We start from the raw sequence: 26,377 nt of genomic DNA, 5'->3' as shown, positions 1-26,377 counted from the left end.
AATGTTCCCTTGTTAACATATTGAATTCCACCCCCTCTATATAGAATGAACTCCCTCAGCTTCATAGAGTCCAATGAAAGCTGCTGAATAATGTTCCCTTGTTAACATATTGAATTCCACCCCCTCTATATAGAATGAACTCCCTCAGCTTCATAGAGTCCAATGAAAGCACATTGTGCAGATGGTAAAGGCACGGCCGCGTGGTGCGCAGGCCGGAGTCAGACAGCGCAGGTTCGAGTCCTGGCTGTGTGAAGTCTCCGGATTTGGCTGGGGACTCTGAAGGGGGCGTCGCGTTGGCTCTGGCGCTCCCGTGGGGTCAAGGAGGCACAACTGGCAGGGACTGTCTCGCCTCATCGCGCTGCAGCGGACCCTACCGGCCAGACGCCCAGCCTGGGGGGGGGGGGAATAATTCTAAATTAGGGAGAAAAATAAGGTGTAAAATAATTGGGTGCATTAAATAAAAAATAAGCAGCTCTTTGACAGATCATTGGGGGGGGGGAAAAAAAGGGCAGTTCTTTTTTGTTTTAGTAGTCTAGTTTTGTGACGTAGGAGGGATAGATCACTAAATGTTTTGCATGGCCCTGCCTGGGGAGGAATCGGATCAACGCCCATGAAGAGGGCAGGTCAGGACAGGGCAGGGCAGGATCGGATCACTCCTGCTGGGGCAGGGTAGCACCTTGGCAGGGCAGACTCCCATTGGCACCGCTTGCTGCCCTGCCCTAAGGTGGTAATAGGTGCCAGCGTTGTCAAGTAACCTGGGCGATCCTTCAGTTAGGGAAAAAACCAGACAGGTGAGAATTATACAGGTTTGCAAAGGATTTTGCAAAAACTGCAGACCATTGAGAAAACAGCCAACAGCCAGTACTAGAAAAAAGTTTATTTCTTTAAAACATTATTATTTTTCCAACACCAACAAACATAGATATATATATTTTTTAATGTACAAAAGTTGTGATCTTAAACAGCAATGCGCTACCTTGATTTTTGCCATAGGTCTGTGTTATTTTTCTTTAGGGTGCGATTCTGCGAGAGAGTAGGCTCTCAGCAGTGGCCGCCCCTCTCTCCCCTCTCTCCCTCTCTCCCCACGTTCTGTTCAAAGCCACGGGTTCTAGTGCAGCGCTCCCACAGTGCAGTACAGCTGGCAGACTGTCTTACTGAGAGCCGGCCCAATATTCCTGAAAGACACACAGAACAGATCGATATTATCCAGACTTCTGTTCACCTCAGCAGCCTTGCCGATTAAAAACAGGACCGATGAATCTAATGTGTGAGGTGGATTTTTTTTTGGTTGTTGTAGATTAAAAATATCTTCAAAACGACAAGAGACACCAGCTGCGTCAAAGACCGAAAATATATTTTCTGCTCAAGATCGCTCTGCCCAGCACAGGAAGGGGATATTTCACGTGTCTGTTGCGTGTATCTACGAGCAGCTCCATGTGAGTGATACCTCTGCAGTTTCCCGTATTTGATTCCAGACAGCAGTTTCTCTCTGGCTTCTACTGTGGGGCACTCTTCATAAGCTTGCAGAAGGCTGGGGAGAGAAATAGAGACAGGGAAAAAATGAAAAAAAAAGACCGAGGCATTATCGCTATTACTATTAAAATCAGTCATTTTGCAGACGCTTTTATCCAAGGCGACTAGGGGGGGTGAACTATGCATCATCAACAACTGCTGCAGCTGCAGAGTTGCTTCCAATAGGAGCTCGTTTGTTTTACGTCTCATCCGAAGGACGGAGCACAAGGAGGTGAAGTGACTCGCTCAGGGTCTCAGACAGGGAGTGGCTGAGCCAGGATTTGAACCTCCTGGTATTGAGACCCCCTTTCTTTAACCGCTGGTTAAAGCCTGGATCTTAGTTTAGAGTTTTAAACATGCCATCACAGCCAGGTTAAACTGTCCATTACGCAGCAGCTCAGAATCAGCTGGAAGTACACAGTCTCGCCCCAGAAGGGGGCAGAGGCAAGACATTTCTCGCGGTGGCTGAGCTAGTGACAGCCCCAAAGATTGGGATTAGTTATGAGGAGTTATTTCACTATAGAAGGAAACGGCTTTTCACGAAAACAGTTATACAGTTAAAAACACTTCAAAAGTCAAGAGGCGAGAGAAATGCTTCTCAGCGTGGCCAGGAGTTTTGAGTGAGCTGGCAAGGTGTTTAACAGAGACGTGAAAACAGCGCCATCTACTGGTACACAGGCGTATTGCGTGAATTGTAAAATGTTACAATGCAGTTGCTCTCAGTTCTCCACCGTTTCTCTTGTAACTACTAGTAAATGAGCGAGCGTGTGTGAGAGTGAGAGCGTTAGTGTGTGTGTGAGAGTGAGAATGAGTGTGCGTGTGATTACGTGCGTGTGTACGAGTGTGTGTTAGTGAGTGTGCAAGTGAGTTATTTTGTGTGCTGTTGTGAGTATTTATGTGTGAGTGAGTTATTGTGTGTGTGTGTGTGTGTGTGTTAGTGTGAGTGTGTTTGTTTGTGAGAGTGTTTGTGAGTGGGAGTGTTTGTGTGTGTGAGTAGGAGTGGGAGTGTGTGAGTGCTGTATTTGGGTACCTGGTCAGGGTGCTGTATTTGGGTACCTGGTCAGGGTGCTGTATTTGGGTACCTGGTCAGGGTGCTGTATTTGGGTACCTGGTCAGGGTGCTGTATTTGGGTACCTGGTCAGGGTGCTGTATTTGGGTACCTGGTCAGGGTGCTGTATTTGCCCAGGATGGCGGCTGCTTTGTCTCCCGAGATCCCGCTGATCTGCATGAGCTGGCGAGCGAGGAGCTCCCTGACCGTCTGAGCCTGCAGGAGAAACACAGCAGAGGGTCAGGGTCGGGGTCCGGGATGGGGTCGGGGTTGGTGTTGGGGTCAGTGTTAGGGTCAGGGTTGATGTTGGGGTCAGTGTTAGGGTCGGGGTTGGGGTCAGTGTTAGGGTCCGGGTTGGTGTTGGGGTCAGTGTTAGGGTTGGTGTTGGGGTCAGTGTTAGGGTCAGGGTTGGGGTCAGTGTTAGGGTCGGGGTTGGTGTTGGGGTCAGTGTTAGGGTCAGGGTTGGTGTTGGGGTCAGTGTTAGGGTCCGGGTTGGTGTTGGGATCAGTGTTAGGGTCCGGGTTGGTGTTGGGGTCAGTGTTAGGGTCGGGGTTGGTGTTGGGGTCAGTGTTGGGGTCAGTGTTAGGGTCGGGGTTGGGGTCAGTGTTAGGGTTGGTGTTGGGGTCAGTGTTAGGGTCGGGGTTGGGGTCAGTGTTAGGGTCCGGGTTGGTGTTGGGGTCAGTGTTAGGGTCGGGGTTGGTGTTGGGGTCAGTGTTAGGGTCAGGGTTGGGGTCAGTGTTAGGGTCCGGGTTGGTGTTGGTGTCGGGGTCGGGGTCAGGTTTCGGGTCGAGCTCGCCTCTCTGCCACCTTGTTCTTCACAGCTCCCTCGTTGAACTCCCCGAAGCTCATGAGGATGCAGGAGCTGGAGGCGGGGCTGGAGGCGCGGTCACACAGAGGCTCCTCCTCCTTGGTGCAGCTCAGCAGGGTCTTGTTCTGGGGGGTGCAGAGAGAGAGGGGTGCAGGGTGTGAACCACACAGGGCTTTCACACTGGCCAGTGACTAATGTGCAATAAAAAAAATATTACAAGAAAAGAAACACAAAGCCACAAAACCCACAAGACTTTTCAGAAGTTGTTTAAGATGCCTAATTTAAAAGCACAAAGCGGTCCGACATTTTCACACAGGAGTCCCTGTTGTTTCTATAGATTACTGATTACTGAGCGGAAATTGAGATTCACAGTTTCTAGTTCCTAGTTCATATTGGATTCTAGTAGTGTTATTATTATACACAGCATCCTAGTTCATATTGGATTCTAGTAGTGTTATTATTATACATAGCATCCTAGTTCATATTGGATTCTAGTAGTGTTATTATTATACATAGCATCCTAGTTCATATTGTATTCTAGTAGTGTTATTATTATACATAGCATCCTAGTTCATATTGGATTCTAGTAGTGTTATTATTATACATAGCATCCTAGTTCATATTGGATTCTAGCAGTGTTATTATTATACATAGCATCCTAGTTCATATTGGATTCTAGTAGTGTTATTATTATACATAGCATCCTAGTTCATCTTGGATTCTAGTAGTGTTATTATTATACATAGCATCCTAGTTCATATTGGATTCTAGCAGTGTTATTATTATACATAGCATCCTAGTTCATATTGGATTCTAGTAGTGTTATTATTATACAGAGCATCCTAGTTCATATTGGATTCTAGTAGTGTTATTATTATACATAGCATCCTAGTTCATATTGGATTCTAGTAGTGTTATTATTATACACAGCATCCTAGTTCATATTGGATTCTAGTAGTGTTATTATTATACACAGCATCCTAGTTCATATTGGATTCTAGTAGTGTTATTATTATACACAGCATCCTAGTTCATATTGGATTCTAGTAGTGTTATTATTTGCACTTGCTGTAAACTACACTGTGTTTCAATATGAAGCTTGCATTGTAACCCTGCGCTGCCCTGTAACACCTGTGTGAGTCGCCTGGGATAAAGCAGGAGTCTGCCAAATACATAAATAATAATAATAATAATAATAATAATAATAATAATAATAATTAGGGGCTCTTCCATACCATGAACATGCTCTGCAGGTATCTGGTCATGACAGTCAGGTAGGCAGCTGACTCTCTCACATCTCTGGTGCGTTTGATGAAGAAGCCGTCAACGACCTTCACAAGAAACAAGACAGAGAGACCCTGAAACACACAGCGTCCCGTCACAGCGCCTCCCTAACAGCTTGCAGCAGGGTGCTCTCTGCGTGCACAGCGTCTCTCGTACCTGTGTGTTCACCACAGCCTGCAGCAGGGTGCTCTCTGCGTGCACAGCGTCTCTCGTACCTGTGTGTTCACCACAGCCTGCAGCAGGGTGCTCTCTGCGTGCACAGCGTCTCTCGTACCTGTGTGTTCACCACAGCCTGCAGCAGGGCGCTCTCTGCGTCTCTCGTACCTGTGTGTTCACCACAGCCTGCAGCAGGGCGCTCTCTGCGTCTCTCGTACCTGTGTGTTCACCACAGCCTGCAGCAGGGTGCTCTCTGCGTGCACAGCGTCTCTCGTACCTGTGTGTTCACCACAGCCTGCAGCAGGGCGCTCTCTGCGTCTCTCGTACCTGTGTGTTCACCACAGCCTGCAGCAGGGTGCTCTCTGGGATACTGAGGTGCTGTGCGGATCCGTAATCCTCCACCAGGTAGATCGGCTTCTTCAGACCACAGCGCTTCAGACGGAACTGGGAAAGAAAGAGCGAGAGAAAGACAGAAAAGAAAAAAGAGAAATAGGAAAGAGGAGAGACAGGAGAGAAAAAGAAAGAGGAAAGAGAAAAAGAAAGAAAGAAATAGAAAGGCAAGTGGAAAGAAAGAGGAGAGAAAGAAAGAAAAGATAGAAAGGAAAGAGGAAAGAAAGAAAAAGAGAGAAAGAAAGAAAGAAAGAAAGAAAGAAAGAAAGAAAGAAAGAAAGAACGTACGTTTAAACTTGTAGATTATTAACTTTAAAAATGCCAACTGCACCCAGGGCTGATAATCAGACTCCCGCTGCACAGCAGTGTGATCCAGTCCTGGTTTCACTGGGAGTTTAATAATCAGACACACCCTGAGCTTGTTAGCTAGACACACTGGGGTCTGATCAAGCTGGTAGCAGTAAAACCTGGAATGGATCACACTGCTGTGCGACAGGAGTCTGATTCCCCATCCCTGACTACAATGCCAGCGAGCAGGCGGTCACGTGATCTCCCAGAAGCCCACCTTCTGCTCACGGAAGCGCCCGTCGATGATGCTGCCGCAGAGGTCGTCCATCCTCTTGCGTTCCACGATGTAATCCAGCACCAGCTCTCTGGCCTGGGGGGCACGAAGCTGACCTGGGGGGGGGCACAAAAAAAAAAGTGGTGCTGTAACCAACATTCGAAAACTCGAAATGTATGCGAGGCCAAAACGACCTGGTATACATAAAAGAGAGGATGGGAATGAGACTCCTGTTGCACAGCAGTGTGATCCAGTCCAGGTTTTACTGCTACCAGCTTGATCAGCCCCCCAGTGTGTCTAGCTAACAAGCTCAGGTGTGTCTGATTATTAAACTCCTAGTGAAACCAGGACTGGATCACACTGCTGTGCAACGGGAGTCTGATTCCCAATCCCTGTGCTGTAATATGAACTCAGCAGCCACCCTCATTGAGAAAGACTTTTTTCACAGGAAAATAGCCGAGTGAGACTGACAGGAACAGAAAAAAAGAAGAAAAAAAAGGGCTTCTCTGAGCAACACACAGACTCTGCACCACAGAGACAACACAGCCATAAACAAACACGACAGCTGCTTCTGCATCCAGCGCTCAAAGAATATCACAGACATCTGCAGAGCTTTTTTGAGAAGTTCCAGTCATAAAATAATGACTCGGATCGCACTGTCGAGGAGTTTGGTGATAAAACGAGTGATCAGGAGATGATTTATCAGACTGTGAAGAGGTGTGTGATAAATAAAGTGAACAAGGGGTGGGCCTGGAGATGCAGTACTGAGTGTCCTGTTGATATGCAGAGACTTCTAAACCTGTTTTACTGTGAAGAAAAATACTTTTAAAACAGCGCGTGTGTGAAATAAATTGGACCGGACGCGCCTGACAGCCTCTGAATAAATGGACCGCTAAAGGGTTAAACTGGAAGCAAAACCAGGGATGGATCACACTGCTGTGGACAGGAGCCTTCCCTGCATTCGAACTGCAATTGAAGACCACGAGATTAGACTGGACTGGAGTTCCATTGCTCGGGCTGGGAATAAGACGGTCCCGGTCTCACCTGGGATATAGCGGACCCGCTCTCGCGCGGTCCACAGGAAGTCTCCCACGTTGAGTTTCCTGACGTCGAAGTCCACTCCGTTCTTCCTCAGCTCCGTCACCAGCTCTTGCTTCCTACCGCTGGAGCCCCTGAGTAGGAAAAAAAAAAAAAATTAAAAACACACACGACAAACTGTGAGCCGTGTCAGACAGACAGACAGGCGGGCAGACAGAGACAGCCATGTCTTGATCGGAGGGTCGTGGGTTCAATCCCAGGTGGGGGACACTGCTGCTGTACCCTTGAGTAAGGTACTTTACCTAGATTGCTCTAGTAAAAACCTAACTGTATAAATGGGTAATTGTATGTGAAAATAATGTGATATCTTGTAACAATTGTAAGTCGCCCTGGATAAGGGCGTCTGCTAAGAAATAAATAATAATAATAAAAATAATAATAATAATAATAATAATAATAATAATAATAATAATAATAATAATAATAGTCACTACCAGCTTGATCAGCCCCCAGTGTGTCTAGCTAACAAGCTCAGGTGTGTCTGATTATTAAACTCCCAGTGAAACCAGGACTGGATCACACTGCTGTGCAGCGGGAGTCTGATTCCCATCCCTGTGATGATAACCAGCATTATTAATACACGGTTGGCATTGACTCCTGTTGCACAGCAGTGTGATCCAGTCCAGGTTTCACTGCTCCCAGCTTGATCAGCCCCCAGTGTGTCTAGCTAACAAGCTCAGGTGTGTCTGATTATTAAACTCCTAGTGAAACCAGGACTGGATCACACTGCTGTGCAGCGGGAGTCTTACTTCCACTAGAACGGGTGGGACGTTACCCTGTGGTTTCGATGAAATCCACACACAGCACGATGTCGAACGTGCCGGGGCTCAGAACGAAACCGGGGACGTGTCGGTAGGCAGGAGGCGGTCTCTCGCTCGAGGCCTTCGAACCGGCTGCATCCGGGCCGTTCCCCGAACCAGAGCCCCAGCCGCCCTCGCCCCTCCTCCAGTCTCCTCTGGCTTCGTCCACCGGGACGGGCCCGCCTTTGCCCCTGTTTCCAAACAGATAAAAACAGCCTTGATCCGACTCCCGAAGGATTTTCTGCAGGCTCGTTTCCTAGCAGCCGTCAGATCGCTAAACTCGGGTCAAGTTGGTTGTTAAAGGCTCCCAGTGATTCAGCGCTAAAACGACTCGACTAGGGCGACTCAGATTAACCCCTTCAGCACAGCGGCTACACCGAATCCAGTGTGAACATCCGCCTTTGAGGCGATTGGTACTGTAGTTCTGAAAGCAGGGACGCATTCAGAGACCCTACGGGGAACGCTGTCCCAACGGAGCGTGGGGTATGGAGCGCGTGGTTTTTCATTTTTTTTGTCCTGGCTCTTATTTAAAATCGTTCTCATCCATTCATCGTACTCGCTGCGCTGCTATTACTGGACTTGATTCGTATAGCAAATATTTTTACTGTCAGTTTAACTGCTCTCTGTCGAACTCGCTTTTAAATGTAATTAGTTACTGCGTTCTTTATTGTGTTCTTGGTTTGATCTTATTTGATCTGACTTTATGACTGCTCTTCTCTGTAACATGATATTTTATAACGTGATATTTTGTAACGACTGTAAGTCGCCCTGGATAAAGGCGTCTGCTAATAAATAATAATAATAATAATAATAATAATAATAATAATAATAATATCACTAATTCTAATGTCTGCAAAGGGGTTAGGGGGCTCCAAGGAAGTGCAGCTCTATCCGAAAGCACGACTCACAAACAGAGATTTCCTTAGCTCCGTTTAAAAAATTAAACACAAGAAATCTCTCTCTATTTAACACAAAAACACATGCGTGCTGACGTTCAAATCTGTCCACTTCAGACCTGTGTAGTCAACGGCAAAGCACTGCAGGTATTTACTGTGATTGTTCTGTCCTGGTTATATATTTACTTGTCTTCTGGTGGCTCCTCCTCCTCCCCCTCTGTGAGGTCCAGTATCTCTCCCCCCTTGTTCTCCGGGACCCCAGGGAGTGAGGCTGGAGCCCCCCCCGGCTGTCCCTGCTCAGCCCCTCTCTCCTCCAGCTTCTCCGCCAGCTCCAGTCCCTTCTCAGTCAGGGAGTACCTGCCGATGGACATCACAATGGGGGGCAGTCAGCCTGATGACATCTCAAAGGGGGGGGGGCAGTCAGCCTGCTGACATCACAACGGGGGACAGTCAGCCGGCTGCTTCCCTCAAACACAGGCTTTTTCAAAATCGCCCCAAATCTTATTGCAACACCTTTTTTGTATTTATTTTTAGTGCTCAAATATTTAACCCCCTCCCCTCCCCTCTCCTCCCTCAACTCAGCAATTCACCGCCCAGCTGCTCAGGAGAGCTGACGGCTCAGGGGGCGTCCTCCGACCCCACGACCGAGCCAGCTTCCTCTTCTACACCCAGAAACTCCAGAGCAGAGGCCAGCGAGCTCCCGGCCTCTGGGTGCCCGCTCTGAGCTCGCTGGGCGCCTGGTGTAGAGATAGAGAAAGTAGGAGAGCCAGAGAAAGAGAACGAGGGAGGGGAATGGAGCAAACTGCTGTGCAATGGGAGTCCCTGGAGTTTGTTGAATATGCAAGCTGTGGTTTCCTACCTTGCGGGGCTGTTGGTTTTGAGGAGCAGATCCTTCTGAATGAGAGTGCTGACAGACGACCAGGCCGTGTACTTACTGCCAGGATCTGACTGGAGAGAGAAGAGAGGAGAGAGGGGGGAGAGGAGGGGAGAGGAGAGTGGAGAGGAGAGGGGGAGAGAGGAGAGAAAAGAGGAGAGAGAGAAGGGGAGATGAGAGAGATATGAGGAGAGGGAGGAGAGAGGCACAGAGAGAGGAGAGAGGAGAGAGAGAAAGAGGGGGAGAGAGAGGAGAGGAGAGAGATAGAGAAGAGAGGAGAGAGGCACAGAGAGAGAGAGGGAGAGGAGAGGACAGGGAGAGAGGAGAAGGGGAGGAGAGAAGAGAAAGGAGATATGAGAGAGGAGAGAGAGATGAGAAGATAGGGAGAGAGGAGAGGGAGAGAGACAGACAAGAGAAAGACCAGAGAGAGAGAGAGATAGAGAAGAGAAAGCAGTGAGGAGAGAGACAGAGAGAGAGAGAGAGAGAGAGGAGAAAGACAGTTAAAATGTTATTTAAAAAAAACATCAATAAATTCAGATCGGCCGCCCAGCATTGCGGTTTCTTACCACGGTGAAGGACTTGTCACACAGCGGCTGGGCTTCACGCTGCAACTCTGCCTTGGTCATAAACCCGCGGCTGCCAGCTCTCTGGAGCAAGGACACAGAGAGCAGTGAAACAGCAACGCAGAGAGCCTCTCAAACCACACCTACTCAACTGGGACGCACAGCTGCAAAGCTTAGCGCTGGCCGAGCCGACTAAACGGAGAGGCTCAGAGGGAGAATTTTTCACCGATGCACTCCGCTCCGCAGCTCCGAGCTGCTCAGGGGGGAGCGGAACTGAGCGTGCCGTGAAGCGGGGGTCTCGATGTACCCCTGTGTACCTCTGGGATGGGAATCAGACTCCCGTTGCACAGCAGTGTGATCCAGTCCTGGTTTTACTGGGAGTTTAATAATCAGACACACCTGAGCTTGTTAGCTAGACACACTGGGGGCTGATCAAGCTGGTAGCAGTAAAACCTGGAATGGGTGACACTGCTGTGCAATAGGAGTCTCATTCCCATCCCATGGTCTCTGTGTGTGTGTGGGGGGGCTGTCCGCTGCTCACCTGGTGGTCTCGGTACAGAGTCACCAGCACTGCGTAGCCCCCGGATCGCTTCTGAGGGACGTAGTCACGGGTCTTTTTAAAGCCAACCCTCTTCTGGAGAGAAAAAAAAAAAGAAAAAAAAAGAGAGTCAGCAAAATTATCTCACAAAAAAAAAAGAGTCTACCGGAAGCCATAATAGTAGTACACTAGATTTCAATGTGTCGGTTTGCCAGTTAAATTATGAGGGGAAAACTACAAAGCGCTGGGTGTGTAATTCAATATGTTAACAAGGGAACATTATTCAGCAGCTTTCATTGGACTCTATGAAGCTGAGGGAGTTCATTCTATATAGAGGGGGTGCAATTCAATATGTTAACAAGGGAACATTATTCAGCAGCTTTCATTGGACTCTATGAAGCTGCGGGAGTTCATTCTATATAGAGGGGGTGGAATTCAATATGTTAACAAGGGAACATTATTCAGCAGCTTTCACTGGACTCTATGAAGCTGAGGGAGTTCATTCTATATAGAGGGGGTGGAATTCAATATGTTAACAAGGGAACATTATTCAGCAGCTTTCATTGGACTCTATGAAGCTGCGGGAGTTCATTCTATATAGAGGGGGTGGAATTCAATATGTTAACAAGGGAACATTATTCAGCAGCTTTCACTGGACTCTATGAAGCTGAGGGAGTTCATTCTATATAGAGGGGGTGGAATTCAATATGTTAACAAGGGAACATTATTCAGCAGCTTTCACTGGACTCTATGAAGCTGAGGGAGTTCATTCTATATAGAGGGGGTGGAATTCAATATGTTAACAAGGGAACATTATTCAGCAGCTTTCATTGGACTCTATGAAGCTGAGGGAGTTCATTCTATATAGAGGGGGTGGAATTCAATATGTTAACAAGGGAACATTATTCAGCAGCTTTCATTGGACTCTATGAAGCTGAGGGAGTTCATTCTATATAGAGGGGGTGGAATTCAATATGTTAACAAGGGAACATTATTCAGCAGCTTTCATTGGACTCTATGAAGCTGAGGGAGTTCATTCTATATAGAGGGGGTGGAATTCAATATGTTAACAAGGGAACATTATTCAGCAGCTTTCACTGGACTCTATGAAGCTGAGGGAGTTCATTCTATATAGAGGGGGTGGAATTCAATATGTTAACAAGGGAACATTAGGCAGCAGCTCTGGAGTAGGAGCAGATGGGCATGTAAACAAACTGGTCACCAACAAGAGAACAAGTGCCCCCCCCCCCCCATACTCACGCAGGGAGCCGGCTCTGGCTGGCCCTCGGGGGACAGGGGGCCCCTGGTGGCCCCCGGGGGGGTCTTGCTCCTCCTCAGCTTGGGGGGGTCCCCCTCGTTCATGGAATGAATCGGGGCGTCCGGACCTAGCAGAACAGCACAAAACACAAGCAGCGCTTCTTACAAAAACAACACAGCAAACGCCTGCCCGGCTGACGCGCCACCAGCGGTTACACCGCGCTCAGGAACCTGGCAGCCGGTTCGGTTTGCTTCCTGGTAAACGACTGCACAGAGCCGCTTAAAAAACTAAAGCAACCGAGGAGTTTACTAAGGTGACCTCCAGCTCAGTTGGCTTGAAAGCCAGCAGACCGGAGGAGGGTTCGAGGACCGCGTTTGGGAAGCCCTGTTATTATTTGTTTATTTATTATGTGTTTATTTAGCAGACGTCTTTATCCAAGGTGACTCACAGAGGCTAGGGTGTGTGAACTATGCATCAGCTGCAGAGTCACTTACAACTACGTCTCACCCGAAAGACGGAGCACAAGAAGGTGAAGTGACTTGCTCAGGGTCACACAATGAGTTGAGGTGGGATTTGAACCGGGGACCTCCTGGTTACAAGCCCTTTTCTTTAACCACTGGACCACACAGCCTCCTGTACTGGGCCGGGCGGCAGGCTCACCGTTCTCTGCGTAGTACTGGGCCAGCTTGTCATCCAGGATTTTGCAGATGCCGTCCCCAAAATTCTGCAGGATCTTTGCCTCCTTCCCGTTCTTCAGCGGAAGAGGGTACTTGTTCAGGGAGCTGATCGCCTTTCCGAAAGGGAGACGAGGAAACAGCGCCGGGTCAGAGATCAACCTGTCCAGTCGGTTTTATTATTTATTTCTTAGCAGACGCCCTTATCCAGGGCGACTTACAGCCGTAAACAAAAATACATTTCAAGAATCACAGTACAAGTATTAATACAATTAAGAGCAAGATAAATACAGTGACTTTGGTTCTAGCAAGTACAAGAATATGACAAAATATGATTCAATAACGGAGCAGATAACAGTGTCAGTGATAGTTACATCAGGATATAATTAAATACAAAATACTACAGATTTTATACCCCTGATTACAAAATTTCACTTTTTCCCTCACCAGCCCAGGGATGGGAATCAGACTCCTATTGCACAGCAGTGTGATCCAGTCCAGGTTTTACTGCGACCAGCTTGATCAGTCCCCAGTGTGTCTAGCTAACAAGCTCAGGTGTGTCTGATTATTAAACTCCCAGTGAAACCAGGACTGGATCACAGTGCTGTGCAGCGGGAGTCTCATTCCCATCCTTGTGCTCTAATATGACACGATGCTAAATAAAATATCTAAATTATGTTCATATAGTTGTTTTTTTTGATGTCTCAATCCTAAAATTCCAGGTGATGTGAAACTTTTGACCACTTTTGGTTTGAATTATTTATAATGTATTTTTTTTTTTTTTTAAATATCAGGACTTTTCAGAAGTCCTTCAGCTGGATGGGGGGGGGGGGGGGGGGACCACAATGCTGTAATTATAAACAAGTCGCTGTTATTAAAAGCAATTAAAACTGACGTGTGGAAGCCGTTCTCACCTTTTGGTAGACAAACTGCATTTTGGTTCCCTTCTCCGCGGCCACGTCTCTCAGCTCGGTCAGCCACTTGAGGAAGAGCGGGTTTGGAGACTTCGGAACCGGTCGCTTGCGCCCGAACTTCACCGGCTCCACCGACATGGTACCAGCGAGCCGCCGCACTCACCCGCAAAACTCTGCGAAGTCAAAACATCGGAACATACTTAAGAAACAAGGAGACACTTCTTTTTTTTTTTTTTAAGAACGGTACCGTAAAGACAAAACCGGTTCCAGGAGACCGAATTTGAGGCAGCTTTGCTGTATCAAATCCTGTGGCTTGGTGGGACTGGGTTTTCAAGAGACTGGGTTTCATGTCACTGCGTGGCACACCAGGGTGAGACTCGGGGGTTTGATAGAGCGACCGCAAACCAGGTCTCCCAGTGGTCTCCGGGAAACCAGTTTCAAGCCACACTGGTCCTGATCCATTCAATGATTTTAATAGTTTTTCATAAGCCTGCAAAACGCACCGTCCCTGCAAACACGCCTGTCACATTTATTTAAACAAAAAAAATCTATATTTGTATTATTGTGAATGCATAATACATGTTTTGTTTTTTAAAACAATTTTCTTATTGGTTAATGTTTTAGGTCTACATACTTGCGTGCTCAACACCGCCCAGTGCTTTGAATTTCAGCGGACCACCGAGTTCGCTTAACTACGCGTGTGTGGAAAACGCGTGGCTCAAAAGAGGACATCGCCACCTGCTGGCAGGATGAGCGCCAGGGCTAATTAAAAACAGTTAAAAATAAAATCTAGTGTTTATGACCAGTGGAGATTTAGTGTAGATCCATGGTATATTTGTAACATTATAGTATATATATATATATATATATATATATATATATATATATATATATATATATACAGTACTGTGCAAAAGTTTTAGGCAGGTGTGAAAAAATGCTGTAAAGTAAGAATGCTTTCAAAAATAGACATGTTAGTAGTTTATGTTTATCAATTAACAAAATGCAAAGTGAGTGAACAGAAGAAAAATCTACATCAAATCCATATTTGGTGTGACCACCCTTTGCCTTCAAAACAGCATCAATTCTTCTAGGTACACTTGCACACAGTTTTTGAAGGAACTCGGCAGGTAGGTTGGCCCAAACATCTTGGAGAACTGAACCACAGTTCTTCTGTGGATTTAGGCAGCCTCAGTTGCTTCTCTCTCTTCATGTAATCCCAGACAGACTCGATGATGTTGAGATCAGGGTTCTGTGGGGGCCATACCATCACTTCCAGGACTCCTTGTTCTTCTTTACGCTGAAGATAGTTCTTAATGACTTTCGCTGTATGTTTGGGGTCGTTGTCATGCTGCAGAATAAATTTGGGGCCAATCAGATGCCTCCCTGATGGTATTGCATGATGGATAAGTATCTGCCTGTACTTCTCAGCATTGAGGAGACCATTAATTCTGACCAAATCCCCAACTCCAGCCCCAAACTTGCAAGGAAAGCATTCTTACTTTACAGCATTTTTTCACACCTGCCTAAAACTTTTGCACAGTACTGTATATATATATATATATATATATATATATATATATATATATATATATATATATATAATGTATAGACTGAACACGATTATGCCAGCGGGACTCAACAGAAAAGAATGAACTAATTAACTTCAATAAATATATAACATTTAAATAAATAAACAAAATTCATTCAAAAGCTGTGCATGCTGATGCGCTGGGGAGGCCAAATCTAGACTGATCCTCAGAGCCGGCATCGCATGATATAATAAAAATATAAGTTTATATAAATTAGTGTTAATTAGAATTAATACAGATTCAAAGATAGAAGTAAAAATGATGTCACAATATATAGAACACCATGACATCATGGAAGAATAAATCATGGATTTGAATATAAACAATAACAAGTAGTTGTCATGCCGTCAAAAACCTATAAATACCTCCAATGTTTTGATTCAAACACAGGCTCCCTTGAGAAAGATATGTACAACATATCGAAACGTTGGCCAGCTGACTCTTTGAGCTAAAATATAATATATATAGTGTAGCACAGCGGGGAGGGGGTTGAAATCCTCCCCGCAGTAAAATGTGTAGTTTTGTTAATTGGGGAAGGGTTTTGTTAATTGTTTTAATATTAATTATCCCCTGCACCTGGTAGCCATTGTTAAATTAGAACCAGGTGCAGGGTATTTAAGAGAGGCAGTCAGTTTGCTCAGGGCTGCTGAGGAGAAGGAGGCAGAAAGGAGTGATCTGCTTCCTGGCAGTCGTGAGGTAAAAGTGTGCTGTATTAAACCTGTGTGTTTTTTTTTGTGTTTATTGTTTGGTGGGGAAACGGCCTAGCTGTCCCACTTGTAGTCAGGGTGTTCCTGTGTCCGTTTTCTGTTCAGTTCCTCCTGAACAGGTTTCATTGCCCGGATCATCTCGTGCAGCTCTTCCATTTTTTATTTATTTATTTATTTTACTGTGCTGGGTCAGTAGGGCGCGTTTCTGCCCGCATTCTCCACCACATGTAACAAAGTAGGGGTGCCTTGCTACAATTCAGGACCTTCTTGATTATAAAAGAAACATTTACTGGACCACAGAGGTTATTTAAACAGGACAGGGCCTGTATATTTATTCATAAACCCCAAACAAAACAAACAAAAGCCTAACTCCTCAAAGGCGTACCAACTAAACACACAGGAACACCCTGACTACAAGTGGGACAGCTAGGCCGTTTCCCCACCAAACAATAAACAAAAAAACACACAGGTTTAATACTGTGCTACACTATATATATTTATAAGTTTGAGAAAAGGGAAATGCTGTTTTGTGGGATGGTTCAATGCTATGGAACTAATGCTGTCAGGAAACAAAAGGAATGTGAATTTATTTTCAAACTCGGCACTTTGGAGCCATTTGGAATGAACATTCTATTCTGAGGTCATCATCATCGTCATCATCATCGTCATCATCATCATCATCACCAACATTCTGGAATTTTGTTTAAAAGACTACTTGTTTGTTTTTTTATCAACTCCTTAAAGCACTGTTTTTTTTTTGTATTCAGCCGATGAAGTCTGAAACGTCCTGATAATTGATTTGTAATCAATTTTTTTTACCTTTTTAAGTACCTGAAATATCCTTACAGGATAATAATTCCATCTAGGGTTTCTGTGACGTCATAAACTACGAGAGCGAAGGTGGAATTTCTAAACTGTCACAGAACCCCGAGATGGAATTGTTTTCCTGAGACTCGCTGAATAGGCCCGTCTGTTATTTTTTATAATCCACGGATACCCCTGTGATGCTGGTGATATTCAAGAAGACGAGGCTCAGCAGTACAGTTGGGTTGTTTTTTTTTTTAAAAAAACGTCGTGTTTCAGCGCTGTACAGACGTTCAGCGTCGTTATCCCTTACAGCTTCAGCTTGATTTGGATGATCGCCTTTACCTCGTTTTAATTTCCCGTTCCTCTCCGGTTTCTCTGAGATACGAATGCACCAGCTTGACATCATTTTTAACATATTCTCATTTTGTTGCTCATTAATGAACATTTCTGTGCTGTGGGCGTTTGCCGAGTGATTGAAAACGAGACGTTTTGTGTTTTGAATTGAAACGGTCTAGAGGAGTCAAAGGGGTCAAAGTGCAAGTATATTTTTCTCTAGAGGAATTATCACTTTTTGACGTCACTGCAAGGTGAATACGTTATGTGAGACAACTCGTCTGTATCAGTTCACGAAATGTGATTCAAACAATGCAGTGAACGTACTGAGTCACCCGGCCGCTGCCTCTCTGTACCTGAGAAAGGTTCAGCTGAACGCTACAGGTGCCTCGGGCGATGATTACAAAAAAAACACACACACACACAGATAACCATCCCACGGATGATTGCGGTCTATTCCAACCCATAGCCCACAAGCTGAGGCGGTGACTGGCTGTCTTGCTCAGACGTGTCTAGCGCTACAGCGTTGCATGTTGCTCGGGTATACGCCATTGCTGTTGCGCCATCGGGAGCTGCCTGCACGCTCTTCGCACGCCTTCAGGGTTTAATTAAAGGGTGTTGACGCGTTTTCCAAGGATTTAAACTCACCCACGTTGGATGATGCATTTCGATAAGAAGGTACAGGACAACATGCACCTAAACTCCATCCGCAATATATAATTGGAACTTTTCAATAAATGACCACTAGGGGTCTCCCGCTGAATTTTCTGCCCCGTTCTCCTACTGTTGCAACACAAAACGACCCGCTGCAGGTGTGTGTCACCCTAAAACCAGGATTTGGATCAAACTGCTGTGCAACGGGGAGTCTTATTTCCATCCCTGCTATCAAACGTGTTTATTAAATTAATGTTTCTTTCTTTAAGCAATGAGAAGGAGATGTGATCGTTTTTATTGGACTAACTAATCAATAAGCAATCACTAGATTTCAACACCTAAATCGGCAAGGATAAAGACCAGCGCGTAACGTCTTATTAAACATGCCGAGAAATTAAACGATCAGGAAACTAACTGACTCGAAGTGGCTCGTTTGACTTGTGGCTATTCCCCTTTCACGGGAATCAACCGGAGAAGCGATGAACCCGGCAGCTTATACCAAAACCACGTGGAACATCTCACCCCCGTCATCAGCGCGGTTTCGCGTGATCCACAGCACACCTCCGCCCCTCCCCTCCCCTCCTCTCCCCTCCCCTCCCCTCCTCTCCCCTCCCCTCCTCTCCTCTCCTCTCCTCTCCTCTTCCCCTCCCCTCCCCTCCTCTCCTCTCCCCTCCCCTCCCCTCCTCTCCTCTCCTCTTCCCCTCCTCTCCCCTCCTCTCCTCTCCCCTCCCCTCCCCTCCTCTCCTCTCCTCTCCTCTCCCCTCCCCTCCTCTCCTCTCCTCTCCTCTCCTCTCCCCTCCCCTCCCCTCCTCTCCTCTCCCCCCCTCTCCTCTCCCCTCCCCTCCCCTCCTCTCCTCTCCTCTCCTCTCCTCTCCTCTTCCCCTCCCCTCCTCTCCTCTCCCCTCCCCTCCTCTCCTCTCCCCTCCCCTCCCCTCCTCTCCTCTCCTCTCCTCTCCTCTTCCCCTCCTCTCCTCTCCTCTCCTCTCCTCCCCTCCTCTCCTCTCCCCCCTCTCCTCTCCCCGCATCCCTCCTCCTTCCTTGATTACCGAAGTCTGCACATCGCTTGCCGCCGGGGCTGCCCCTCTCTGCTCGGGAAAGCACGCCGCTTCACAGAGAGGAGAAGCCGGGGCAGGTGAGGGAGGACTCGCCGGAGACGCAGCGCTTCATCATCGAGAGAGAACTTCACACAGTCCATCAATAACTTCCACCAGCATCGCAGTGCTGTGAAGACACTAACAGAAGTAATACTTCATAGTATTTTATTTTATATTCAATTCTATTCTATCATATTATTATTATTATTATTATTATTATTATTATTATTATTATTATTATTATTATTATTATTATTATTGCAATAGCGCCAAATATATTTGAACTATGGCGAGACCTTTTTAATGTGCAATATCCTCGATATTATTTTTGAGATCCACAATTCTTGCTATCAAAAACAGTTTATCAATAGTCGTGGCACCGGGGATCAAAGTCTGCGTACCACCTGCAATGACGTCTCGTCTCTGTTGGAGATTTCCACGGGAACAGAGACAGCACCGGCCGGCAGCACCAAACCACCTTTGACCGCAGCTCGAATCATCGAATAACATTGCAGGCGACGGCTGAGTCCAGGGGGGGGGGCAAAGTTTAGTGCTGTCCTGTCTGGCTGCAGAGTTTTGAAAGACACAGACACGCAGACACACACACACACCCTCTCTGATCTCACTGTGAAATCTTCAACATCAAACTCAGAGCTTAGAGGAACCGCGCTCCGTGCCATTGCTGTAGCCAGAGAGCTCTCCGCAGCTTCGGCTCTCTCCACACGATACAGAACTGAGATCAGGTAGGCTTGTGGGAATCAGGAATAATGGAGATCGATATATATATAATAATAATAATAATAATAATAATAATAATAATAATAATCGTTTTGTGTCGTTTTAAATTTCAGCGGGTGACATCAGATTTTTTTTGGTGTCTTTTAACGTCTAGTTGAATTCGTTTGTTTGCTTATGTTGTTTAAAACATGAAATGTTGCTAAGTTACAAAAGTAAACTTGGAGAATTTATCTATCTATCTATCTATCTATCTATCTATCTATCTATCTATCTATCTATCTATCTATCTATCTATCTATCTATCTGTCTATCTATCTATCTATCTATCTATCTATGTGTGTATATAGACGTATATATATATATATATATATATATATATATATATATATATATATAAATGAAAAAAAGAAGGTCGTCTTAATATGTTTTAGTCTATCCTCTGGTTATTCTCATTAAAATTAATTTTCCGTATTGATCAGCACTTTGCTTGGCTGAGAAGAGCAGTTAAACTGGAATTGATAAAACTCCAGCATGGCTATTAAAACTTAGATGAACTGTCTGAATTCATAAATAACACGTTTATGTATCCGTGCTATAGCTTTTGAACGATAATACCTTCTGTAACGCACTGTCGAGAAAAAGAGCGTGTGTGTGTGCGTGCGTGCGTGCGCCTGTGGACATGCATGACGATCAATATGCGGACAAAATTTGACAAAATGTCCCCACAGTGATAGTAAATCCTGAAAAAAAAACGACGTTGTGGGGACGTCACCACTTTAAAAAAAAAACTAAATATGCCTTCAAAAAAAAAAGAAAAAAAAAGCCAAAATATTTAGTTTGTTGTCGACTTTTCAGTCGACTGGAGTTAGAAACAGTAAATAAAAATGTAATGAGAGCCAGTGTATTGAAATGTATTTTTGTTTGAAATGTATTTTTGTTTATGACTGTATCGCCCTGGATAAGGGCGTCTGCTAAGAAATAAATAATAATAATAATAATAATAATAATAATAATAATAATGAGAAGTCCCTACAAATATAAGAATGAAAACATGCGTGCGTGCGTGCGTGCGTGAGTGCGAGTGTGTGCGTGCGTGTGTGTGTCTCAGTGTGCGTGCGTGTGTAAAATACAGACATTACTTTTGTGAGTTTCACATTAAAATCCTTAATAAGCGCTGAAGTCCGTGTGTAAGCACACACATGCCTCTGTGTTTACGTTCGTGTCTCCGCTCCGCATTGCGTTGTACCTGGTAACGCAGCTTAAACCCATAAATAAACGCGTAGCTGTTTACACACGTAGATGCCCTTCGCAGTTTCACTGAAGCCAGACCTCGAGATCACAAGCAGGTGAAGCGGTAGCGCTGCTCCTGACTCAAACAGCGCCCCGCTGCCCTGTCGATACCTGCCTGTACAGGGGTGGGGTGAGGAGCAGGGTTCAACACTATATAAGGCTAGAGGGCATATATATATATATATTGTGTTTAGTTTGCATGCGCTTTATGCAAACTCTTTCTTTCTTTCTTTCTTTCTTTCTTTCTTTCTTTCTTTCTTTCTTTCTTTCTTTAGCTTGCCATGGCTTGTTTTTTAATATGGATTCCAAAGTCCAAAGTTCTGACAGCAAACAGACCACAGTTTCAGAGTGCAGCAAAACACTGCATTGTAATAACACCCCTATCCATACCTCTCTGTGCTTTACAATGCTTCCCTATGCTTTACCAGACCTCTCTGTGCTTTACAATGCTTCCCTATGCTTTACCAGACCTCTCTGTGCTTTACAATGCTTCCCTATGCTTTACCAGACCTCTCTGTGCTTTACAATGCTTCCCTATGCTTTACCAGACCTCTCTGTGCTTAAACATAATTCCCTGTGTTTTATATTTTTTAAATCAGGGCACTCAGCGACTGAACCATGACTATCGGGAAGAACTCAAGGAAGTCCCCCCAAGCTCCCCAATATCTGGACAAGGCCAGCGGGTTCTACTGCCGGCTGCAGGAGGCGGAATTTCAGGACGACGTTCCCATGCATCCGGAGGGGCAGAAAAACATGAAACGCACCAAGGAGCCAGGAATGTTCGACTTCAACCGCGGCATGATGGACGATGACGGGACCAAACCCCTGGTGAGGAGGAAATCCTCCCGGAGCAGCAAGAGAAAGAAGCAGAGGGAAGGATCCGCGCGTTCCCGGGAACGCCGGCCGGAAAACCCGGAGGAGGGGGACGGAATTCCGGAGCAGGGGGACGGAACGGCGGAGACGGCCACCGGAGTCCACTTCGCAGTCCTGGATGACCATCAGATCCTCCTGGATGAGAAGAAACCAGAGAAGAAGTCCGAGGAAAAGGCAATGAAGATGGAAAAGAGAAGCACGATGAAGCAGTACAGAAAGGTGAGGCTCCGGGTTCAAATCCCGGCTGAGCCACTGACTCACTGTGTGTGTGTGTGTGTGTGTGTGTGTGTGTGTGTGTGTGTGTGTGTGACCCTGAGCAAGTCACTTCACCTCCTTGTGCTCCGTCCTTCGGATGAGACGGAAAACAAACGAGCTCCTATTGGAAGTGACTCTGCAGCAGCAGCAGCAGCAGCAGTTGTTGATGAAGCAGAGTTCACCCCCCTAGCCCTGGGCTGGAGGGAGCACCCTTTCTCTTAGGGGGGTGAGGGAGGGAGCAGTTCAGTCTGCTTCAAGCCTGCCCTGGGCTGGAGGGAGCACCCTTTCTCTTAGGGGGGTGAGGGAGCAGTTCAGTCTCCATGCCTCAGGTCTGCCCTGGGCTGGAGGGAGCCCCCTTTCTCTTAGGGACTGAGGGACTTCAGTAGTTGCTGTACTATGGTGTTTGATTTGGTGTCTCTCTTTCTTCCCCAGGCAATCGACAGAGCTTTCAGGAGGGGCTGGGAGACCTTCATCACCAGCCTGTACAGCATGACCCTCACCCCAATAACCTCCTCATCATCATCCTCATCGGCAGCTGAACACAGATCTGCAATAGCGGACTAGAGCCGTGTCTGCAGCGTGCGTGGTTAAAGAAAGGGGTCTCGATACCAGGAGGTTCAAATCCCGGCTCAGCCACTGACTCCCTGTGTGTGTGTGTGTGTGTGTGTGTGTGTGTGTGTGTGTGTGTGTGTGTGTGAGACCCTGAGCGAGTCATTTCACCTCCTTGTGCTCCGTCCTTCAGATCAGACGGAAAACAAACAAGCTCCTATTGGAAGTGACTCAGCAGCAGCAGTTGTTGATGAAGCAGAGTTCACCCCCCCTTAGCTTCCATTTCTTTCCCTTATTAATTTTGCCAGAGGCCTTTAAGTTCTTTGCGAGCCTCAGCTGTAAAAGATGAACATTCTACTTCCTGGCACCTCGTCATCACTTCCTGTTCTGTAGGTCACAAGGCCAGTTTGCAGCACCCACGCACAGGCCCCTGCTCCAGTCTGCCAGTCAGTTCTCTATCTAGTTAGTTTTTACTTTCAATGACCGTGTGAAGTCTGGTGTTTGTTAGACTGAAGGTTTCTGTAGCTTGGAAAATTTATCAGATTTATGAGAAATGATAGATTTGTAAACTGAATATATATGGGCAGCAGTGTGGAGTAGCGGTCAGGGCTCTGGACTCTTGACCGGAGGGTCGTGGGTTCAATCCCAGGTGGGGGACACTGCTGCTGTACCCTTGAGCAAGGTACTTTACCTAGATTGCTCCAGTAAAAACCCAACTGTATAAATGGGGAATTGTATGTAAAAATAATGTGATGTTATCTTGTAACAATTGTAAGTCGCACTGGATAAGGGTGTCTGCTAAGAATTAAATTATATATATACACACATTATTTCAAGTACTTATTTTATCAATGGGGTGTATATTCTATAGAGATCCTGTTTAACTGTGAAATTTCTAGTTAGTGCCTAGAAGAGAAAAAAGCCAAACTTGTTTTTTTAATGCTTTGCTTCTGTTATAAATGAATAGACTGTGTTTGCCTTGCGCTGTTTAATATCAAATAATCATATTCTGTGTTTCTTGCATAAGTGGCTTATCGGAGAGAATATATAGAGAGATATAAATTATAAGTGTCTTATTAATGTCATTTATTTTTCTAATTTGGCATACGTTATGTAAAGTTTTTGTTTTTTTTCACATACTATTTTTAATATTGCGAATTTTAAAAAAAATAAAATGTTTTTTTTGGTTCTGAGATGTTTTTGTTTTTTTTTCTTTTTTTAAATTCAATACCTTTGCAGAAACGCTGGTCTGCTTGACTCGGTCTCTTCTAGTTTCAATAATCACACTGATGAAGGCACTGGAGCCCAAACGCTGGTCTGCTTGACTCGGTCTCTTCTAGTTTCAATAATAACCCTGATGAAGGCACTGGAGCCCAAACGCTGGTCTGCTTGACTCGGTCTCTTCTAGTTTCAATAATCACACTGATGAAGGCACTGGAGCCCAAACGCTGGTCTGCTTGACTCGGTCTAATTATTACAGATCACTAAACCTCAGGTAATGACCTGCATTCCTGAGCTAGGTGGAGAATGGAATGTGATTTCGGAACCTGCCTGTCAAACAAGTGATGTGTGGATTCCAAAGTCCAGATTTCTGACAGCAAACAGACCACAGTTTCAGAGTGCAGCAAAACACTGCATTGTAATAACACCCCTCTCCATACCTCTCTGTGCTTTACAATGCTTCCCTATGCTTTACCAGACCTCTCTGTGCTTTACAATGCTTCACTATGCTTTACCAGACCTCTCTGTGCTTTACAATGCTTCCCTATGCTTTAGCACACCTCTCTGGGCTTTACAATGCTTCCCTATGCTTTACCAGACCTCTCTGTGCTTTACAATGCTTCCCTATGCTTTACCAGACCTCTCTGTGCTTTACAATGCTTCCCTATGCTTTACCAGACCTCTCTGTGCTTTACAATGCTTCCCTATGCTTTACCGGACCTCTCTGTGCTTTACAATGCTTCCCTATGCTTTACCAGACCTCTCTGTGCTTTACAATGCTTCCCTATGCTTTACCAGACCTCTCTGTGCTTTACAATGCTTCCCTATGCTTTACCAGACCTCTCTGTGCTTTACAATGCTTCCCTATGCTTTACCACACCTCTCTGTGCTTTACAATGCTTACCTGTGCTTTACCAGACCTCTCTGTGCTTTGCAATGCTTCCCTATGCTTTACCAGACCTCTCTGTGCTTTGCAATGCTTCCCTATGCTTCCCCATGCTTTCACTGTGCTTTTACAATGGTAAGCATTTATAAAGGTCGTACCTGTTTTTAAAATACACAGTAAAAGTGGGTTAGCTGCCAGTGAAGCTGGTGAATCATTAGCTGGCTGTGCTAACTTCTGCAATACAGCCCCCAGCTCGCTTCTTGTGGTTTAAATATAGAAAGGCAGGGCGCGGTTTGCTCATGAATCCTTGCGTGAGTTACAGTCGCGGGTCTGAAGTCCAGTACAAAGCTGTACGGCTTTCCATCGCGTAATCAGAAGGATTATTCCACACTGACACGCATCGCCTTCCAAGAGCAAGACCTTTTATAGACATGGTGATAGTCTAACTAGTCAGACACTGCTGCTGTTGAACCCTATGCTTTACCAGACCTCTCTCTGCTTTACAATGCTTCCCTATGCTTTACCAGACCTCTTTGTGCTTTACAATGCTTCCCTATGCTTTACCACACCTCTCTGTGCTTTACAATGCTTCCCTATGCTTTACCAGACCTCTCTGCGCTTTACAATGCTTCCCAATGCTTTACCAGACCTCTCTGTGCTTTACAATGCTTCCCTATGCTTTACCAGACCTCTCTGTGCTTTACAATGCTTCCCTATGCTTTACCAGACCTCTCTGTGCTTTACAATGCTTCCCTGTGCTTTACCAGACCTCTCTGTGCTTTACAATGCTTCCTTATGCTTTACCAGACCTCTCTGTGCTTTACAATGGTTCCCTATGCTTTACCAGACCTCTCTGTGCTTTACAATGCTTCCCTATGCTTTACCAGACCTCTCTGTGCTTTACAATGCTTCCCTATGCTTTACCAGTCCTCTCTGTGCTTTACAATGCTTCCCTATGCTTTACCAGACATCTCTGTGCTTTACAATGCTTCCCTATGCTTTACCAGACCTCTCTGAGCTTTACAATGCTTCCCTATGCTTTACCAGTCCTCTCTGTGCTTTACAATGCTTCCCTATGCTTTACCAGACCTCTCTGTGCTTTACAATGCTTCCCTATGCTTTATCAGACCTCTCTGTGCTTTACAATGTTTCCCTATGCTTTACCAGACCTCTCTGTGCTTTGCAATGCTTCCCTATGCTTTACCACACTGTCACTGTGCTGTATCACACTTTGGAGTGTTTTGTTAAGATATTTTATATTAAAGTGTCTCTTCAATACAGTTTGTTTTTTATCCCAATTGCTTGAATGTTTTTTTTAGTTTTTTTGTCTCCTGGGAAGTGCTGCTGTATTTTACTACAAACGCGTTGTTTATTAATGTTTCGTTTGTATTTGTCGCCATCTGCTGGTCAATCTGTGCGGTGCAAAAAAAAACTTTGCAGATAAAAACCATTGTGGCCGCTTTGCACTGGTTGTGGTGTGGGGGTACAAAACAAAAAGGGTATTTGTTTCAATATAATGGGAGCAGACAGGTGGAAAAGGCACCAATTAAAAATAGACTGTATGACGTAGTGCTACAGCCCAGAACGGAAGCCAAGCTTTATTATATACTGGACTCAGAAAGCTGCAGTCTACCTCAATAACGTAGGGAGAAATCTCCTATAGGAAATCCTGTAAGTCACTGGTTCATGAACCCTTCAGAAATTGCAACGAGTCCTATAGGAAGTCTTATAGGACACTGCAACATGAATCCTTCAGAAACTGGAATAAATACTATAGGGAATCTTATAGGACATTGCTACAGGAAACCTTTATAAATTTGAATACATTTATATGTAATAAAGCATAGTGGACAGTATGACACCGTTAACTGAATGTATTTAAACATGGCCCCGATTTGTGCTGGACATGAGCAACGCTGAATGCGCCATACTTGTTAGGGGCTTTAGAATCAGATCACCTGGCTCCGCCATGTTTGTTGGGGGCACGCAGTGGCTGTTGGGAA

General features: G+C 45.6%; 2 protein-coding genes across 5 annotated transcripts; one reads left to right on the top strand and one right to left on the bottom strand.

The window, feature by feature from the left end:
* Nucleotides 1–862: 862 nt before the first annotated feature.
* Nucleotides 863–14,101, bottom strand: LOC117398586 (crossover junction endonuclease MUS81). Of its 2 annotated transcripts, none has more exons than XM_059012093.1 (17): nt 14,010–14,101; nt 13,376–13,548; nt 12,448–12,577; nt 11,790–11,914; nt 10,533–10,625; nt 9,995–10,075; nt 9,414–9,502; nt 8,741–8,911; nt 7,634–7,849; nt 6,805–6,932; nt 5,764–5,876; nt 5,136–5,252; nt 4,604–4,699; nt 3,368–3,493; nt 2,673–2,776; nt 1,448–1,531; nt 863–1,175 (listed from the first exon to the last, which is right to left on the bottom strand). In XM_059012093.1, the coding sequence occupies exons 2-17, from the start codon at nt 13,511–13,513 to the stop codon at nt 1,109–1,111; spliced, it is 1,878 nt and encodes a 625-aa protein (XP_058868076.1). In that variant the 5' UTR covers nt 13,514–13,548; nt 14,010–14,101; the 3' UTR covers nt 863–1,108. The 2 variants fall into 2 exon arrangements, with proteins under 2 accessions (XP_058868076.1, XP_058868077.1); XM_059012094.1 differs by lacking the exon at nt 14,010–14,101 and adding an exon at nt 13,879–13,999.
* Nucleotides 14,102–15,596: 1,495 nt separating this feature from the next.
* LOC131709476 (uncharacterized) lies at nt 15,597–23,460 on the top strand. 3 transcript variants are annotated; one of them, XM_059012136.1, is made up of 3 exons: nt 15,597–15,663; nt 21,190–21,682; nt 22,151–23,460. In XM_059012136.1, the coding sequence occupies exons 2-3, from the start codon at nt 21,209–21,211 to the stop codon at nt 22,280–22,282; spliced, it is 606 nt and encodes a 201-aa protein (XP_058868119.1). In that variant the 5' UTR covers nt 15,597–15,663; nt 21,190–21,208; the 3' UTR covers nt 22,283–23,460. The 3 variants fall into 3 exon arrangements, with proteins under 3 accessions (XP_058868119.1, XP_058868118.1, XP_058868117.1); XM_059012135.1 differs by lacking the exon at nt 15,597–15,663 and adding an exon at nt 18,512–18,709; XM_059012134.1 differs by lacking the exon at nt 15,597–15,663 and adding an exon at nt 18,851–19,305.
* The last annotated feature ends 2,917 nt before the right edge of the window (nt 23,461–26,377 follow it).

The sequence above is a fragment of the Acipenser ruthenus genome, chromosome 43 (assembly GCF_902713425.1).
Source record: "Acipenser ruthenus chromosome 43, fAciRut3.2 maternal haplotype, whole genome shotgun sequence".
Taxonomy (NCBI): domain Eukaryota; kingdom Metazoa; phylum Chordata; class Actinopteri; order Acipenseriformes; family Acipenseridae; genus Acipenser; species Acipenser ruthenus.
This window is presented reverse-complemented; position numbering and strand designations above follow the sequence as displayed.

What these genes read in the sequence shown, in the direction of transcription:
- LOC131709476 (XM_059012136.1), top strand. Translation starts at nt 21,209, where the DNA reads ATGACTATCGGGAAGAACTCAAGGAAGTCCCCCCAAGCTCCCCAATAT. An exon ending in CGATGAAGCAGTACAGAAAG is followed by an intron (nt 21,683 to 22,150) that starts GTGAGGCTCCGG and finishes TTTCTTCCCCAG; the next exon opens with GCAATCGACAGAGCTTTCAG.
- LOC117398586 (XM_059012093.1), bottom strand. Translation starts at nt 13,513, where the DNA reads ATGTCGGTGGAGCCGGTGAAGTTCGGGCGCAAGCGACCGGTTCCGAAG. An exon ending in AGGCTGTGGTGAACACACAG is followed by an intron (nt 4,700 to 5,135) that starts GTACGAGAGACG and finishes TTTCTTGTGAAG; the next exon opens with GTCGTTGACGGCTTCTTCAT. An exon ending in AAATACAGCACCCTGACCAG is followed by an intron (nt 1,532 to 2,672) that starts GTACCCAAATAC and finishes TTCTCTCCCCAG; the next exon opens with CCTTCTGCAAGCTTATGAAG.